Raw genomic sequence first — 18,288 nt, 5'->3', positions numbered from 1 at the left:
ATACCCTCGATAGTCCTGTGTCATCTGTCCTCACAGAGTGAGTTTAGTTTTACGCCGCTCTTAGCAATATTCCAGCCCCATCACGGCGGGGGACACATTGTGCCCATGTGGGAAATCGAACCGGTCCTTCGGCGTGACGAGCGAACGCTTTAACCACAAGGTCCCCATCGACCCTATAGTCCTCAGATAAACTACCAGAAACCATTCAATACCAGTTCAATACCGTAGTAGCATCATGATTTGATACCGTAAACTAGACTCGACTTCACGGTTATTCCACGGCAGACATGATACACAGTCAAACGCCGTTGAGTCGAAGTCTGATATGTCGAACGAATGGTGCCTCGAAGTAAAGGCATGGTATTTCCATATTTAGCACATTACTGTATTTGTAATAGTGCTGGGTCCCGATCCGCAAAACGTTCGTATCCTACGACAAACGTTCGTAGCACTACTACATTCGTAGGTCGTAACGTTGATCGGGGCCCTGGGTCAGATGAAGGTTTATGGATAACTATACTATCATAAAATTCATGCATTTCACATATTGTCTCATGTGACAATTCAGTTCTGGTATAGTGTTATAGACATGTGGTCACAATTACACAAGCTGTTTAGTTGTATTTTAGCGAAATCACTAAATTTGTAAAATATATACAATGTACTGAGGGAAAGAAATAAGGGATCACATGAAAGGAGAAGTGTTCTTTTATCTTTTTTCCATGGTTCTTCACATGCTTTCACATATCATAGCTTGTGAAGAAAGCTGGAAACCTGCTTTCATGTGATCCCTTAGTTTTTCCCCTCAGTATATGCTGGTAAATGTGTTATTGGAAGGGAAACCCTGATGTCCCTGAACTCATTAAGGGAGATAACCGCAGGGTATTCAGTTACAGTAACTGGGTGAGTCAGTTAAAGTCGGTTACGGGTGAAGTCGCATAGCCCTAAAATCATGTAGTTTTAAAAACGGGAATAAATTAATAAATTGAAACCAGTACTGTTCATATTGTTTTAAGCATAACTGTGTTTAGTAAACATTTTGAGATAACTATTTACTTGTACATTAAACGTTGTAATGAAAACATGATACTGTGTTGAATCGAGTCATTTTGTAGGCTTACTTTAAACACTCAACTCTTCATAGCCAACTGGGGACCTTATGATAACTGGGGACCTTTGAACTCATTTAAATAACATATCAGGATTGTACTGATCGACAGGATTGTTGCGTTGCTGTGTTGAGCCACCCAGTGTTTATATCAGTAGCATATCTTTCATATCCGGGTGGTAGCGTGACAGATCAACCCTTCACCCCACACCAGAATACTGACTGTCAAAACTCCTGAAATCAATATTAAACTCAATCAGTTCAGAAGAATCTAATACCTAAAGTGCCTTTTACAAAACAGTGTTAAACATTACAAGGGACGATACTACACACGACAAATCCATTACACGTTACAACGAGGCGCGCATGCAGACATCTATGGAATCCCAGAAGGGACATTGTCGCGTTGTTGCCCTTACATAATCAAGCAGCTATTGGCCCATTTAACCAAAGCGCGACATTGCAACAAAGCCACATTTTGACCAAATGTCGCACTGTCCCTTTGTCCCGCACTGTCCCTTTGAATACCATTTTTGCCTATTTAAAACCAAAATGCGAGAGCGCGATAATGTCCCTTTTATGATTCCATAGACTGCTCGATCCACGTTGGTCGTCACTGACACCATGTTATGTATAGGCAAGGCATTCAACAGTCACAGCTAACGAATATTTTAAACACGCCGCGAGGGAAATAACATTTCGAAGTGGACTTGGTACTCTCAGCAGGGTTAGCTACCTAGTGTGAAAGTAAGTTCAGTTTGGTTACATGCACGAGTATTTGAATATATACTGGTACCTAAGGGATATTATGGATATGTCTAAAGGAGAAATAAGTCCTATTTTTGTTGTTAAAAATATGGAAACAATTTTTTGTGAGTACTAGCTACACTATTATAGCGTCCGTTCGGTGTTGATCCTTATACAGGTGACCGGATCCCAGTTTAAGTCCACCTAAGTGGATCTCTGGATCTGCAAAAAAAACCCATTACACTCTCGGTAAGATCTTCATAATTTGATTTGGTCAAAACATAACAAACACTATCAAAACGTTACTGGTAAAAGCAGTCGCCAAAACACTGCCTTGTTTAGGTCGAAAAAACGCTTTGGTTGCAAGGTGCACGTGAAGCTGTGAAAGCCGTTAACGACCCTTCGCCCGAAAACGTCCACGTCGACGACAGCAATCGACAAGGGCAGTACAATGCTGGCAGATCCGTGACTTACACTAACAGTGTTCAGTGACCGAAGGAGGTTCATCGTACTCCATAATTATGATCCTTATCGGGTTTACCTCTGCAGTGGAGTACAGTTGTTATTCCAATCAGAAAGTACATATACTCTCCCAAAAAAGAAACGCATATAGGAATTTCAACTGTATTTTTATGTTTATTTTGCATCTTGTAGGCTTCATGAGTCAATGGAATATAGCGAAATTGCACACTGGGAATGCAGACTTATCCGTCTTTGGCACCAACTCGAGGAAAGTCCACCGTGGACATCCAGAACTGCACAGCAACGCCTCGGCATCGAACGAATAAGTCTTAGAATCTCGTGTTGCCCAATCGCAGCCAACTCTGCCTGTACTGCCTGTGCGAGTTGCTGAAGTGTCTGGGGCTGAAGGTCGCACCCGTCTGTCCAGGGCATCCCACAGATGTTCGATTGGGTTTAAGTCCGGTGATCTTGAGGGCCAGGGGAGCACATTGATGTTGTGGTTCTGGAGGAAGTCTCTAGTGTGACGTGCTGTGTGCGGCCTGGCATTGTCCTGTTGAAACAACTCCCTCTGGCGATCAATGATTGGAAGGAGGTGTGGGCGTAGGGTTTCGTCACAGTACCGTTGAGCTGTCAGGTTGCCCTGGATCATCACCAAATCACTTCTCCTACGGCAGGTGATTGCTCCCCACATCATAACACTTCCCTGGCCGAATCTGTCCACCTGGGGAACGCAAGCGTCGGCGAAACGTTCACGTCGACGTCTTTACACCCGCATTCTTCCATCGCGTCGTTCCAAAAGAAATCGTGATTCATCACTGAACCAGATTCTACGCCAATTCGGTAAGTTCCAGGCCTGAACGTTGGTGCACCATTGAACTCGATGTCGACGATGTTGTTGTCGAAGCACAGGGCCAAAATAAGGTCTTCTGGCACGTAAACCAGCCCCTCTCAACCTGTTCCTGGCGGTCTGTGCAGAAAGCCTCCTCAATCCGGGTATTTGTCGAGCGGTACTGGTCGCCGTAGTTGACAGACAGCGATCAACCTTTTATACCCATCCTTGAGACTATCTGATCCCCAACTTTCACGTGCATTGCATGTGAATTGTGTATTCTGTGACACTACACGCCGAAATTGAAAATCATGCTGTTAAATACGGGTATTTTACGGATGGTGCGTTTTGTTGTGATGTTTCAAAACATAAACACCATTGGACTCATAAACAGTGCAAAACCTTTTGTAAAATGAATCACGTTTTAATTCATTGCTACATGAAATATTGCTTTTTTATGATGCGTTTCTTTTTGGGGAGAGTATATATATATGCCTTGGGTTGATAGTTTGGGGACATGTGTTTTATCACCCATGACAACCACATTGTTGACAGCAACAGGGAACACTCTCACAGCATGAATGTTAAGTCGCACTATGAGGGATGGTCCAGGATATCTTGACTCGTTCACAGGACATACGCCTCACTGAACCTTGAGGGATCATCTTGAAGTCAGATCAGGGCTCTTCTTCTGACAGCACAGCCTTCAACACCAAGAAGCCGCAGTACGGGACGAGTGACATCAGATTCCCGCCGACAGGCACCATCATCAGTATCCATGCATGCACGGATGCTCATTGAGCTCATATTCGATGTTGATTGTCCCTTATCTGAGAACCAAATCTAACTAAACATGACAACCCCTCCCTCGCTCGTAATTATGTACTGGAAAATTGTTTCCCCGTGTTCCTTGAGGCGGTACGTGGAAGAAGTGTACTTGATAATCAACGCTTCAGTCGATGAAGGAACTGTGCCCAACTCTTTCAAAGAAGTAATTATTAGTCCTATCCTCAAGAAACCCCCCTTGGACTCGTCCTTATTGAAAACCTTTAAGTCAGTATCAAACTTGCCGTTTCTCTCTAAAGTACTGGAGAGAGCTATCTTGGCGAGGTTGAATCAACACTTAAAGGCGCATGATCTGAACGATATGTTTCAGTCTGCGTACAGATCTCGACACTCTACCGAGACTGCTCTTCTGAGAGTGGAGAATGACTTCCTCAGATCTGTGGATGGACAGAACCTAGTCCTTCTAGCTCTACTCGACCTGTCGTCTGCTTTCGACACTGTGAACCATTCCATTCTGATGTCACGGCTAGAACACACAACAGGGATAACAGGATTAGCGCTGATGTAGTTCAGGTCGTATCTCACAGGCCGCAAGATGAATGTGCAGGTCGACGGTGCGACATCCCAATCATGCGACTTGATGTACGGTGTGCCACAGGGATCGGTACTTGGACCAGTACTCATTTCCGTCTATAACCTACCGATCGGCAGCATCATGTGTGACAATGGCCTAAGCTACCATCTCTACGCCGACGACAACCAACTCAACGTCTGTGCTGAACCATCAATGTACCTACCATGTCAAGTCAAACAGGAATCATATGTACAGGACCTGAGTCAATGGATGTGCGCTCACTTTATTAAACTAAATGAAGACAAAACTGAGTTTATGATACTAGGAACAAAACATCAGTTACAGAAAATTTCACCACAGCCACTTTCCATTAGTGGAGTTGAGATACACCCGATAGATCAAGTAAGGAATCTTGGTGTTTCTATCAACAAGAATCTGCAACTCACAATGCCCTGAAATCAGCCCGCACTGCCACGATGCATATTAGAAACATCAGCAAAATAAGAAAATATCCAGACACCGATACCACTAAGCTACTTGTACACTCTTATGTTACGTCATCATTAGACTATTGCAACTCCCTCCTGGTTGAATCCAGTGCGTCATCACACCTTCAACGGTAACAGAACATGGCTGCAAGAGTCATGACGAGGACAAGAAAGTTCGACTACATCACACTTATATTGAAGCAGCTACACTGGCTTCCGGTCAAACAGAGAATTCAAAGTCCTCGATCTAACGTATTCCGCTCTGAACTCACCAGGTTACCTGAAAGAAGGTCTGAGGTCTGCTCACGATCAGAGACTGGTTTTAACAAATAAGCAAAGTTGGTAGAAAGATCATTTTCAGTCGCTGCTCCTTAACTATGAACAAAAATCTGCAACATCAATTGAGATTTCAAGACAAATCTGAAGACCCACCTCTTTACAAAAGCCTACTAACTTGTCTCTTGACATTGCTGACACAAGCGCCGCTGAGCAGCTGCAGCTGGAAGATAGGCGCACTACAAATTCATTATCATTATGTTCACGTCACCTGTTGTACGAAACGTGTTGACACGTCGCATGTAACCTACCTGTATCAAACACGTCACCTGTTGTACGAAACGTGTTGACACGTCGCATGTAACCTACCTGTATCAAACACGTCACCTGTTGTACGAAACGTGTTGACACGTCGCATGTAACCTACCTGTATCAAACACGTCACCTGTTGTACGAAACGTGTTGACACGTCGCATGTAACCTACCTGTATCAAACACGTCACCTGTTGTACGAAACGTGTTGACACGTCGCATGTAACCTACCTGTATCAAACACGTCACCTGTTGTACGAAACGTGTTGACACGTCGCATGTAACCTACCTGTATTAAACACGTCACCTGTTGTACGAAACGTGTTGACACGTCGCATGTAACCTACCTGTATCAAACACGTCACCTGTTGTACGAAACGTGTTGACACGTCGCATGTAACCTACCTGTATTAAACACGTCACCTGTTGTACGAAACGTGTTGACACGTCGCATGTAACCTACCTGTATCAAACACGTCACCTGTTGTACGAAACGTGTTGACACGTCGCATGTAACCTACCTGTATTAAACACGTCACCTGTTGTACGAAACGTGTTGACACGTCGCATGTAACCTACCTGCATCAAACACGTCACCTGTTGCACGAAACGTGTTGACACGTCGCATGTAACCTACCTGTATCAAACTCGTCACCTTCAAATAACCATTTTTCGTTTGTTTAATTTGTAGCCACCGTCAATCTCGGGTGGATACTTCTTTTCTCCCTCAGTTTGTGTCTACGATGTCGGTGGCTAATCATATTCAGGAGGGGGATTTACCTTTTCACACAATACAGTCGCTTTGAGAATTGATCAAATTAGGTATGAAGAGAAATTAGAATAAATGTCGGTGCCAACGAGCCACTTCAGGACAGACATAGCAGAAGCAATGGTTTTACAAGTGCTACTCTATTTTTGCACCGACGGAGTGATGCCTTTGTGGTGATATGTATTGATTGGTGAACTTAGTTCATTTTAGAATACAATGTTCATTACATTAACTTCTTTGTTGTCTCATGGTTTCACACTTAGTTCTCTTACGGGCTGATTCCTGGCTGACTGTTTAGTTTCAACTTGAGAATCTTCATCTCATGATATACATACAGATTTATTTTAAGGATGCAAAACATTTTGCAGACACTCCGTGATGACCACACCTGAGAAGCCACATGCCAAGAACGACCCGTCTGCCTCTGCTGGTGCAGCAAAGACGGGACAGGCACACATGAGGCGTATGGAATATGCAAATTTTCTAAGAAGAGCTGATCAGGTACCTTTTTGGGTTGATTTTAGATCTTGTGCACGAATTTCAACCAAATCCTGACTGGAACACCAGGAAATGTCTGGCTATCCGTGCCAGCTGTCCGACTAGATTTACGAGCCGTAGTCGTCTGTTCTAACCGTAGATGAGGCCCCATAACTATCCATCTGTCAGCACCATACGGGCAGGTAAGTCCAGCTTGGTGACATATATGACCCCCATAACAGTGAGGGAGTATGTTGTGTTGTATGGAAGTGGAATACCTGTCCAACTGGAGATCACAGATGACACATTTGTAGTACGACTGTCGCGCTGCCTCTACAGTTTCTTCCTAATGGACCCCATTTGTTGGTAGAGGCTCCCAGGAACAAGTAATTACAGAACGATTGACCATCTGAGAGAGGCCATAGCCCCTTCTATTCTTTCGGATCAGGACGTTGTAAGTCATTCTCGGTGAGATAGAGATTGGAGTAAGTTGAGACGTTGTGAATCACCAAGGTAAAGTACTGGCTGGATTCATGGAGCCTGTTACAGTCACGAATCAGCACAAGGTGACAATCATTGCCTCTTTCTGGTCCGGATTCTCCGCCATTAGTGACCACTTAATTCACTGTGGGCACTTTCGCTTGACGTTTATTGAAACCTTCATGCTTGTGTCAGCGTAATTACTTTAAATCCCAATAGGGATATGGCAGCAAGGTCAGATATGAAAGTTCAGACAACTGATAGATTCCTACATTTATTCACGATAGGACCACGAATTCTTCAGTTTGAGATATGTTTTAGCCATTTTTGTTTATCTCTTTTAGGACTTATTACAACTGAAATAAAATGTTATTTTAATTGCCTCTACTAAGCAAAATAATCCCCATTACGATTCTGATTTTCTTTTCGAAATATACATTTGAATAAATATTTTTTAGAAAGGCAAATATGTTTAGAATTAGAGTTGTCGTTCTTGTTTGAAGTAGTGCTAATGTTCATGCGCCAATGATAAATCGTCTGAGAGATGCACGAGTCGCTAGAGGGCTTGTCGCGGAATAACACGCGTAGATCACGAACGAACATTCATCGAGAGAGGGGCGGATCTATTTGGAGGATACGGAGACGTCTTCACTTCTATTCTCAATAGTCGACTCTCTAAATGGGCAAACATGAAAGATAAGATTCCTGAGAATCAAGCTGGTTTTCGTAAGCAATACTCCACAACTGATCATATTCTCACTTTGTATGCACTGATTCAGAAATGTTTATCCCGTCGAAAACACAATCTACATGTATATGTCGCTTTTGTCGACTTTAAGAAAGCATTCTATTCAGTAGATAGACAAAAACTATGGTATTGCTTACGTAATGCCGGATTAGGTGGGAAATTGTATACTATGTTAAAAGCAATGTATTCAAATGTAAAATCTTGTGTACGATGTGGCTCTGATGTAACCGATTACTTTGACTGCCTAATAGGACTACGACAAGGATGCATTGTAAGTCCGATTTTGTTCTCATTTTTCGTTAACGAATTTTATTATGATGTTATGCAAAATGGTAAACAGGGTGTACAGATGTTTCCCGATACGATAGAACTGTTTATGCTTCTATTTGCAGATGATGTCATTTTGATATCTGAAACTATTATTGGTTTGCAAAATCAGCTAAATATTCTTGAAAGTTATTCTGAAAATTGGAAATTATCCGTATATTTAGACAAAACTGACATTGTCATATTCAGAAGGGGGTGGAGCTGTTGCATCAAAGGGAAAATCTATTGCTATTGTAAATCAATATACATATGTGGGAATAAGTTTTCACATACGATGAATTTAAAAAGTTGTGTCTATAACTTAATCCTACGTGCAAAGAAAGCAATGATTTCAATTTTATCTATCCCTCATGAATGTGGAATTTTAACTTCAAACATATTTTTCAAACTGTTTGATACCCAGATACAACCCATTTTATTGTATGGATCGGAAGTGTGGGGATTTCAACGCTACGATTACTTGGAGAGATTACATCTTATGGCTTGCAAGAAGTTTTTATGTGTTAGGTCCGCTACTCCAAATTGTATGGTCTACGATGAATGCGGGAGATACCCGATGTATATTAATTCACAAATACGATGCCTCAAATACTGGTTTAAGATTTCGATAAAGCATTAAAGCCGCCTACCAAAAATATCGTATAATATGATGGTTCATCTAGAATATATGGGTAAAATATCCTGAGCATTACATATTAGAAATCTTGTTTTCTCATGGATATGGATTGATATGGAAAAGCCAGGTTGTTGGCGATTTCTTTATGTTTCTAAACGAATTTCGTGATTGAGCGGTAAATATGTTTTATCAGGAATGGCATTTCACTCTAGAAAGTAGCTCTCGTTACGAATTCTATATATATAGAACATTTAAAACTCTAATACAGCCTGAATAGTATTTATCTGAACTTACTTTTCAGTATGATAGAAACATATTTGCCAAATATACGATAGGTTTGTTGGACTTAATGGTAAATAAAGGTAGAAAAAGGTCCCTCCCAAAATCTGAACGATCTTGTCCCTTATGTAATTCTTCAGTAGACTGACTGACTGAGCTTTTGATTTTACGCCGCTTTTAGCAATATTCCAGCAGCATCACGGCGGGGGACACCAGAAATGGGCTTCACACATTGTGCCCATGTGGGGATTCGAACCCGGGTCTTCGGCGTGACGAGCTAACGCTTTAACCATTAGGCTACCCCACCGCCCCTCTTCAGTAGAAGATGATGTACATTTTACCCTTGACTGTCCATTTTATGAACATTTACGTTTCAAGTATATCCCAGACCGTTATCTATCGAAACCATCACTGATTAATTTTAACCGTTTATTAACAACTAATAATGAATCCACCCTACGTAATTTAGCTCTCTATGTTAAATATGCATTATTCGTCGTAACGAGCACTTACAATTTAATAATACCCTAATGTATGTCCCAGACTGTTTGGAGGTTACGGAAAGATGCGAGAAGTGACAAATGAATTCCCAACTTGTTGAAGTTAATGGCAAAATGGTTGTTTATTTAGTTCCAGATTTCATACTGGAAGTCAAATAATGGTCACGTGTGTAGCTCCACTATCGTGCTGCTTCATGCTAATGGACGCTATTTATTGCCAGAGCCACTACCGAGGCCCATGTTGGTACGGAACAGAAGCGCCATCCGTTAGATATTCCGGTCCCAGCTACTCCTTCGGGTCAAGTTATCGGGATTTAAGCTACTCGGTGAGTGAGCATGAGATTCCTGTGTGTGAGTAAATAGATCACATGTCCATGCACAAGTTCGCAATATCCTTTTTGACTACGACCATCATATTTTCGACCCTGATCCGATGCGATCAGATGTTGTGAATCGTGTTTAAAAACGTTTAAAGTTTTCTGCCTCGGAAGACCATTGGAAACTATGGTGGACTGGTTGGGTTCCTTCTTTTCAAGAACACCAATGGAAAATTATTGTTGCCCGATATTGTTCTTTTTGCTCCGTAACATCAGTAGGAAACTGTTGTGGATTGGGATGATTCTTTCTGGTCCAGAACACAAATAGGAAACTATTGTGGGCCGATTGGATTCTTTCTGCCCCATGTGTCCATTTTAAAGGAGACTACATTAGTGGCACACAAATGCTTCCCATTTTCCATCAAATGCAATTACATCAATGGCAGATAATTATTACCCATATCATTAATCTCCATTGAAATGCAGGAGCGGTGGGGTAGCCCAGTGGTTAAAGCGTTTGCTCGTCACGCCGAAGGCCCGGGTTCGATTCCACACATGGGTACAATGTGTGAAGCCCATTTCTGTTGTTCCCTGCCGTGATATTGCTGGAATATTGCCAAAAGCGGCGTAAAACCCAACTCACTCACTCACCCCATTGAAATGTACATCAGGAACTGAAAAATATCCAACCTAAAGTTAAGACTTCCATACTGTCAAACAAAATATACTCTCCAAAAAAAGAAACGCATATAGGAATTTCAACTGTATTTTTATGTTTAGCTTGAAACATCTTGTAGGCTTTATGAGTCAATGAAATATAGCGAAATTGCACATTGGGAATGCAGACTTATCCGTCTTTGGCACCAACTCGAGGAAAGTCCGTTTGAGTGTCACATGGAGACGTGTGGTGGTGCTGAAGCAAATACCTCGTGTGACCACCGTGGGCATCCAGAACTGCACGGCATCGCCTCGGCATCGAACGAATAAGTCTTAGAATCTCGTGTTGCCCAATCGCAGCCCACTCTGCCTGTAGTGCATGTGCGAGTTGCTGAAGTGTCTAGGGCTGAGGGTTACGGCGTCGCACCCGTTTGTCCAGGGCATCCCACAGATGCTCGATCGAGTTTAAGTCCGGTGATCTTGAGGGCAAGGGGAGCACATTGATGTTGTGGTTTTGGAGGAAGTCTCTAGTGTGACGTGCTGTGTGGGTCCTGGCATTGTCCTGTTGAAACAACTCCCTCTGGCGATCAATGATTAGAAGGAGGTGTGGGCGTAGGATTTCGTCACAGTACCGTTGAGCTGTCAGGTTGCCCTGGATCTTCACCAAATCACTTCTCCTAAGGCAGGTGATCGCTCCCCACATCATAACACTGCCCTGACCGAATCTGTCCACCTGGGGAAGGCAAGCGTCGGCGAAACGTTCACGTCGACGTTTGTACATCCTATAGAAATCTTGATTCACCTCTGAACCAGATTCTACGCCAATTCGGTAAGTTCCATGCCTGAACGTTGGTGCACCATTGAACTCGATGTCGACGATGTTGTTGTCGAAGCACAGGGCCAAAATAAGGTCTTCTGGCACGTAAACCAGCCTCTCACAACCTGTTCCTGACGGTCTGTGCAGAAAGCATCCTCAATCCGGGTATTTGTCGAGTGATACAGGTCGCCGTAGCTGTTTGATGACGCAGGTGATGTACCCGGATATAGCGATCCTGCGCCGCAGTGGTCGCTCGAGGTCGCCCACTACGAGGGACATCTGCTACCGCATTCTGCCGGCAATATCTCTCCTAGAGCCGTGAAATGGTGCTTTGGTGAAGATTCATGCGTCGGGCAACTGCACGTTGAGACTGGCCAGCTTCAAGCAAACCAATGGCGATATGACGGTTGGCTTCACTTAGACCTGGCATTTTGGGTTCGTCAACAATATTCCAAATACAGTGTATAAACGACAGACAGCGATCAACCTTTCATACCCATCATTGAAACTATCTGATTCCCAACTTTCACGTGCATTGCATGTGAATTTGTGTACTCTGTGACAATACACGTCGAAATTGAAAATCATGCTCTTAAATACGGGTATTTTACGGATGGTGCGTTTTGTTGTGAAGTTTCAAAACATAAACACCATAGGACTCATAAACAGAGTAAAACCTTTTGTAAAATGAATGACGTTTTAATTCATTGCTACATGTAATTGCTATTTTCATGATGCGTTTCTTGTTTGGGAGATTATATGTTGAAATCTTCCGTTGACCTCTTTTCTTTTCCAATTAGGTCATCAGTTATCATTGGTCTTTTCCGTCATCATTAACCCCAACTTATATGTATTTACTATATTTTCGTTGTTTTTATCCAGGACTCGCCAGGGCCTTGTTATTTTCCACCGTGTCCATCCACGCTCAGCCCGGGGCCGAAGTCCTCCATCACCTCAAGACTTGGACCACCCACCTTCAACATGGTAAGTATTAATGGGTGGAAATTGTCTGACAATACTATTTAAACAAGTCCAGCGTTGCCTATCCCAGTCTAAGATATTTACTAATTAAAAACTGCCCAACATTTGTGACCTGCCTCTGCACACCCGACCTTTTCCACCAACCGTTAATTAGTGATACATGCGTGAGACATCAGTGTGTTTTCAGTCTAGAGTTGTCCTACATGTAGCTTTAGTTTCAGTGAATTTGCAACCGAGCCCACAGTAGCTTCAAATGTGCATTTTGTAGACGCTGCATAACATTATTCCAAAATGCTTGTCCGAAAATGACTGAGTGTAATAGAATGTACTGTAGTTTTCTATGAACATCAGCTCCCACGATATCAGCTTGCAGGATTGTTTGTTGTTTAACGCAGCATTCATCAGTTGTAGAGCTATAAGACAATGGTCTGTAAATAACTGATTAAGACAATCCCGTGACTGACATCATGAGCAGCGATAAGGTTCCTTCTGCTCCGGAACACAAATACAGGATTCTTTCTTCTCCAGTAGACACTCTGTCACGCAGTTCGCGTGCTCTCTTTCCACCCTACCATTGCTCATGTAATTATTCCATTTTCCCATTAATTGTACAGTTTTGTAGAACAAACTTTGCTCTTTCTCACATAGAGTGTATTTTGACATGTTAATCTTAGTTTGCGAGATATTCATGTTATTCTGTTACAAAACATATTATTCTCTCCGTATTTTGCCTCTTATTACCATGTATTATTCATGTTTCATCATTCATACTAAGAAAAGGATTGGCAAACAAGCCTAATTGGCTTATATTAATGCCGCTCCATAATACATGTGAAGGTTCACATTTATGCGAAATGTTGTAGATTTTTATAATATACTGAGTCAAAAAAGAAACTTCACCAAATGTAATTTGAAAAATAGTGAATATTTTTTCTCTGATGATACATCTATGTATCCGAAATGCGATCCCTATCTTTCGACTCTAGAAAAACGTTAGCTAAACCCACTCAAACCCATCCATTCGTCGTGCAAATGACGTTAGTGCCAAATCAGGTTTTGCACGTGCAGTCGATCACGTGATCTTCGCATCGAAGTTTTCTTCATATGCACGTGTTTGCATTGGCCTCAAGAATTGAAAAAACACTTTTAAACCACAGTTCTAACGGTACTTGAAATTCCACGATTGTCAAATGTGCAACGTGAGCGGGAAGATCAGTTATTGACGTCGCAAGAGCAATGGGATGCAGCCGTCGTACTGTGTATGACTTGCGAGGTCGTCTACAACAAACTGGCACCACTTCTGATCGCCCAAGGTCGGGTCGTCCACGTGTGACGTCACGAGCAGAAGACCGTCAAATCGTCCTACGTCACCTACGTGACAGATTTCTGCCGGCTACACGAACCAGGGCTGAGATGTTTAGAGGTCGACTGTCCTCACAGACCATTCGAAATCGGTTGCGGGCTGCCAATCTCCATTCTCGACGTCCATATCGTGGGCCAATATTGACGCCGTTTCATTAACGTCAACGTCTGCTGTAGGCCCAACGTCACCTCCGATGGACCCAGAGAGACTGGAATCGAGTCGTCTTTAGCGATGAATCCAGGTTTACCCTCAGATTCGCGGACGGCAGGCATAGAGTCTGGAGACGACGTCGTGAACGGTATGCCCAATATTGTGTACAGGAAGTCGACAGATTTGGGGGCGGAAGTTGCATGGTGTGGGGTGTTTTCTGTGGGAAAAACCGTTCCCGACTTCTGGTCATCCGTGGAAACCTCACAGCTGCTGCTTACCGCGACCAGGTGCTCACCGATGAACTCGTTCCTTTCATGGCGGCTCATGGCCCAGGTCTACAGTTCCAGCATGATAATGCTCGGCCGCATACCGCGATGTTGACACGAAATTTCTTTCAAAACGCTGGAATCAACGTCATGGACTGGCCATCGAGGTCCCCTCACCTTAATCCAATAGAGCACGTTTTGGATGCACTTGGGAGAAGGCTTCGTGGTCTTAGGAACTAACCTCAGAATTTGCAGGAACTTGGCGCTGCCTTGCAAGAGCAATCGCGCAGAATCCCCAACCACGTGTTCACAAGCATAAGGCAGTCGATGAGGAGACGGTGTTTGGCAGTGGCGAATGCGCGGGGCGGCCATACACGATATTGACCTGAGAAATTTCGCATTTTTATTCTTGTGACTTGACATTCTGTATACCCATGTTTTGGAACGGCGGTGTAGCCTAATGGAACTGATTATGGCACTGTCAGTGTATCGAGTACATCACACAGATCTCAGCAATGAAATAATAACAATTTAACCATCTTACCATCTCTTGTTCTTTTATAGTGTCCTGAAGAAAGAATGTGAAGTTTCTTTTTTGACTCAGTAGTTATAACAAGTTATCTCTGAATAAGAACAATATTGGATATCAACACTTTATCTTGGTTTTGTTTCGTGGCTAGTTGATCCAAATAAGAAAATAATAGAAACTACAAATCAAATCGTTTTGATTAGTATTACCATTTAGCACATCCCGCAGGGAGAAACCTTTTTCATAGAAATAAGATTCGTATTGAATGCTATCATATTTAGGACAGATGAAAAACATAGTGAAATACATCCTCATAATCTTGTGAGCAGGATCAAGAAGCATTATCACAAATGAAACGATTATACTTATCACTGTTTAAGTCACTGCATCCCAATCTAAGGCGGCAGTGTATTATTTGACAAAATCGACTACCAAAATTTAGATCGAACATTGTGTTGGTATTAACTTGTTGTGGTGTGATTAAATTCTTAAACTGTCCAACAGAGGAAGCGTTTGTCGCATTTGTAAGTAGGCCATTCCACAGTTTAATTGTATCGGGCAAAAACGTTTAACATAATTAGTGGATTTGCATCTAATAGTTCGATAATTTTCATTATTCCTTAGATTTTAGGTACGGTTATCAGATCACGAAGATAGTCAGGAACCATTTGGTTTACCATTTTGTAAAATAATGTTAATTTAGAAATTTTCTCTCCGTTTCGCTAAGGAAGTCAGGTTTGTCTCATGATACAGTCGTGTTGGGATGTAGTCAACGTTGGTATTATTCAAAAGGAGAGTGTGTGCGCCATCTTGAAGAGGAGCTACGATATCGACCCGTGGACATTCCGGACTCATGGGGAAGCCTGTGCACATTTATATATTCTCGGACAGCGTACAATCACCGTAGTCCTTACATCATAGCGGACAGGAATTGAACTTACCAATAGAAGTGGACGAAATAGACTCTGAGAGAGTAACGGCATATTTGGAATACTATCTATCGTGCGCATATGCCTTAGTGGTATGGAAATTCATAAAAAAGTATGAGAGGGAGACAGAGCATGATTTGGATACATTTTTTCATACGTCTATGAAAGCGATTGACGAAGACGCGGTTATTCTGAAGTGGCGTCAGTACGTGGATGGTGATCCGTATCTACGCGTCATCTCTCCATTATATTTTCTGTAATATCAATGTAGAGACTACCGAGACACCAGTGTCAAAACCGACCAGTGGATGAACCATATCAAACGGACGGTTAAATGTTGGTGTGGGAAAGTATAGTCATGCAGGTTGATTATCATCAGGAATACTACTACGATCCCAGGAAACCAGGCGCTTTCGCGGGTGAACAAAAATTTTATGGCGCTCTGAAGCATCATAACCCTAATGTCTCTTCTCATAGCGTACGAAGATGGATGAGAACGCAAGACGCCTACAACCTACATCGTTTACCAAACAAATGATTTTCAAGAAATAAAGTCATCGTGGGAGGAATGAACGTACAAGCAGATGGAGACTTATGCGACGTTTCTAGGTTAGCACAAGACAACGATGGAATTAAGTATATTCTCATCGTAATCGACTGCTTTTTGAGGTATGTCTGGGTCCGACCTATGGAAAATAAAGAATCAAACACGACTGCCAAAGCAATGAGGGAACTATTGTCATCCATGGAGAAACCTCCATACAGTCTAAGAACGGACAAAGGAAAGGAATTTAATAATCAAACAGTGTGACGGATTTACACTCTATTTAACGTCATACATTTTGTTACGCAAAACTCAGACATTAAAGCGAACTGCGCCGAACGTTTCATTCGTACTTTGAGATCTATGATGTATAGATTCCTCACGTACAGGCATACCCATAGGTACATCCACGTATTACAAGACCTTGTTTATAATTACAACCATCGCCCGCACAGGAGCCTGAGAGGAAGAGCACCCGTGGAAGTGAAACTATCAAACGAAGCTAGCATATGGTTGGATATATACGCGGACAAAGCCAATATCAAACCTCTACGAAACAGCAACTTTGCATTTAAAGTAGGAGACCACGTCAGAGCATCATTGGTCAAGAGAACGTTCGAGAAGGAATACGAACAGAAATGGTCGGAAGAAGTATTTAGGATACATCAGCGACAACTCAGAGACAATATACACGTATATTGGATAGAAGACCTCCAATCCGATCCCATAAAGGATCCTTTTATCAAAACGAGTTGCAGAAATATCCTCACGATTCCAACGAAGTGAATTGGCGAGTTGAACAAATACTCAAAATGAAATACGTTGGTAAGAAACGAAGTAAGAAAAGGACCAAACGTGTTTTAGTGAAGTGGTTGGGATATCGAAATAAATTCAATTCATTGATCGACGCTGACCAAATCAAGAACGTACACGTAGTGAGAGAATGATGTCAACGGAATGGATTGTGACTAATAGCGACGATAGCGTCGAGTTTTTTCCTGAAAAATAAACCTTATAAATTTCCCGTGTACCTGAAACAACCACTCAGACTTAACAGACATTGGACCATATCACTACGAGAAGTATACGCCAGAAGGAAGAACGCAAATAAGAAAAGAGATGTTTTGAATGGAATGTTGTATATATTCTGTTCCATTTGCGAACGATCATAGTACATGGCCAACGTCAACCTCTGTTGAGACGAGTGCAACAGTCAACCGCATCGACGTGGAAGGCTACGTTCACCGAACCCTACGACATCGGCGTGAGAGTGATTAACGATAATGTGGAGCGGTTGGATGTTTATATAACGGACGCCTGGGGCAATACAGCCACTTTTCTGACGGACATTTCGTCTATCACTCTGCAGTTGAGACCATATCTTTTAATTACAGAACATTTTAGTGTTATGGACGTCGACGACGCACTACCAAACGAAGCAGACAGGATGTATGTTCCGAATCCAAACACATGGAAGAAATATTACAGCGATGTAGCGCACGGGAAAATAAACACCTATTTTCACCAAAACAATAACTCCAGAAACAATGTCACAACTATGTCACCAGTATCCACATCAAAACCGATGATCATCAACTCACCATGTGACATGCCATCTCTCCCGAAGGAGTGCGTCGAACGAGTGGTAGACATCGCAAGGGATATAAATCTTGTGAGTCTGGTAGAACAGGCAGTAGAACAGGCCAAGTCGGAGATCGAACACAACCCAGACATCGTCTCCAAGGTAGCCATAAACGAAGGTATGATGATTAAAAAAAGAGGTCGCAAGAACGTATCTACAAGATTGTCGCCTTATTTCTCCCCTGTCCGGATCAGCTCCTATCGAATTTCACATTAGCGGACAAAACAGTCTAGATTACATAGATCTCAGGCGCTCGTCCTTGTACGTCAAATGTCACTTGACCAAAGCAGACGGGACCAACCTGACCCTCGGGGA

The 18,288-nt window shown here is 42.6% G+C and overlaps 1 protein-coding gene across 3 annotated transcripts in view; it reads left to right on the top strand.

The window, feature by feature from the left end:
- Window positions 1-18,288, top strand: part of LOC124274304 — a 34,022-nt gene that overhangs the window by 3,189 nt on the left and 12,545 nt on the right. Inside the window, exons 1-4 of one of the 3 annotated variants that reach the window (XM_046709647.1) lie at window positions 1,716-1,855; window positions 6,720-6,852; window positions 10,000-10,104; window positions 12,452-12,553. In XM_046709647.1, the coding sequence (XP_046565603.1) occupies window positions 6,730-6,852; window positions 10,000-10,104; window positions 12,452-12,553 (330 nt within the window). In that variant the 5' untranslated portion in view covers window positions 1,716-1,855; window positions 6,720-6,729. Of the gene's footprint in view, window positions 1-1,715; window positions 1,856-6,719; window positions 6,853-9,999; window positions 10,105-12,451; window positions 12,554-18,288 lie in introns of those variants that run through there. The other 2 variants (XM_046709653.1, XM_046709663.1) reach the window with 2 other exon arrangements.

This window comes from Haliotis rubra, unplaced genomic scaffold, assembly GCF_003918875.1.
Source record: "Haliotis rubra isolate DU_JTF1 unplaced genomic scaffold, ASM391887v1 Scf104, whole genome shotgun sequence".
NCBI classification, from domain to species: domain Eukaryota; kingdom Metazoa; phylum Mollusca; class Gastropoda; order Lepetellida; family Haliotidae; genus Haliotis; species Haliotis rubra.
Note: the sequence above shows the minus strand (reverse complement) of the source record. Positions and strands in the feature narration are given on the sequence as shown.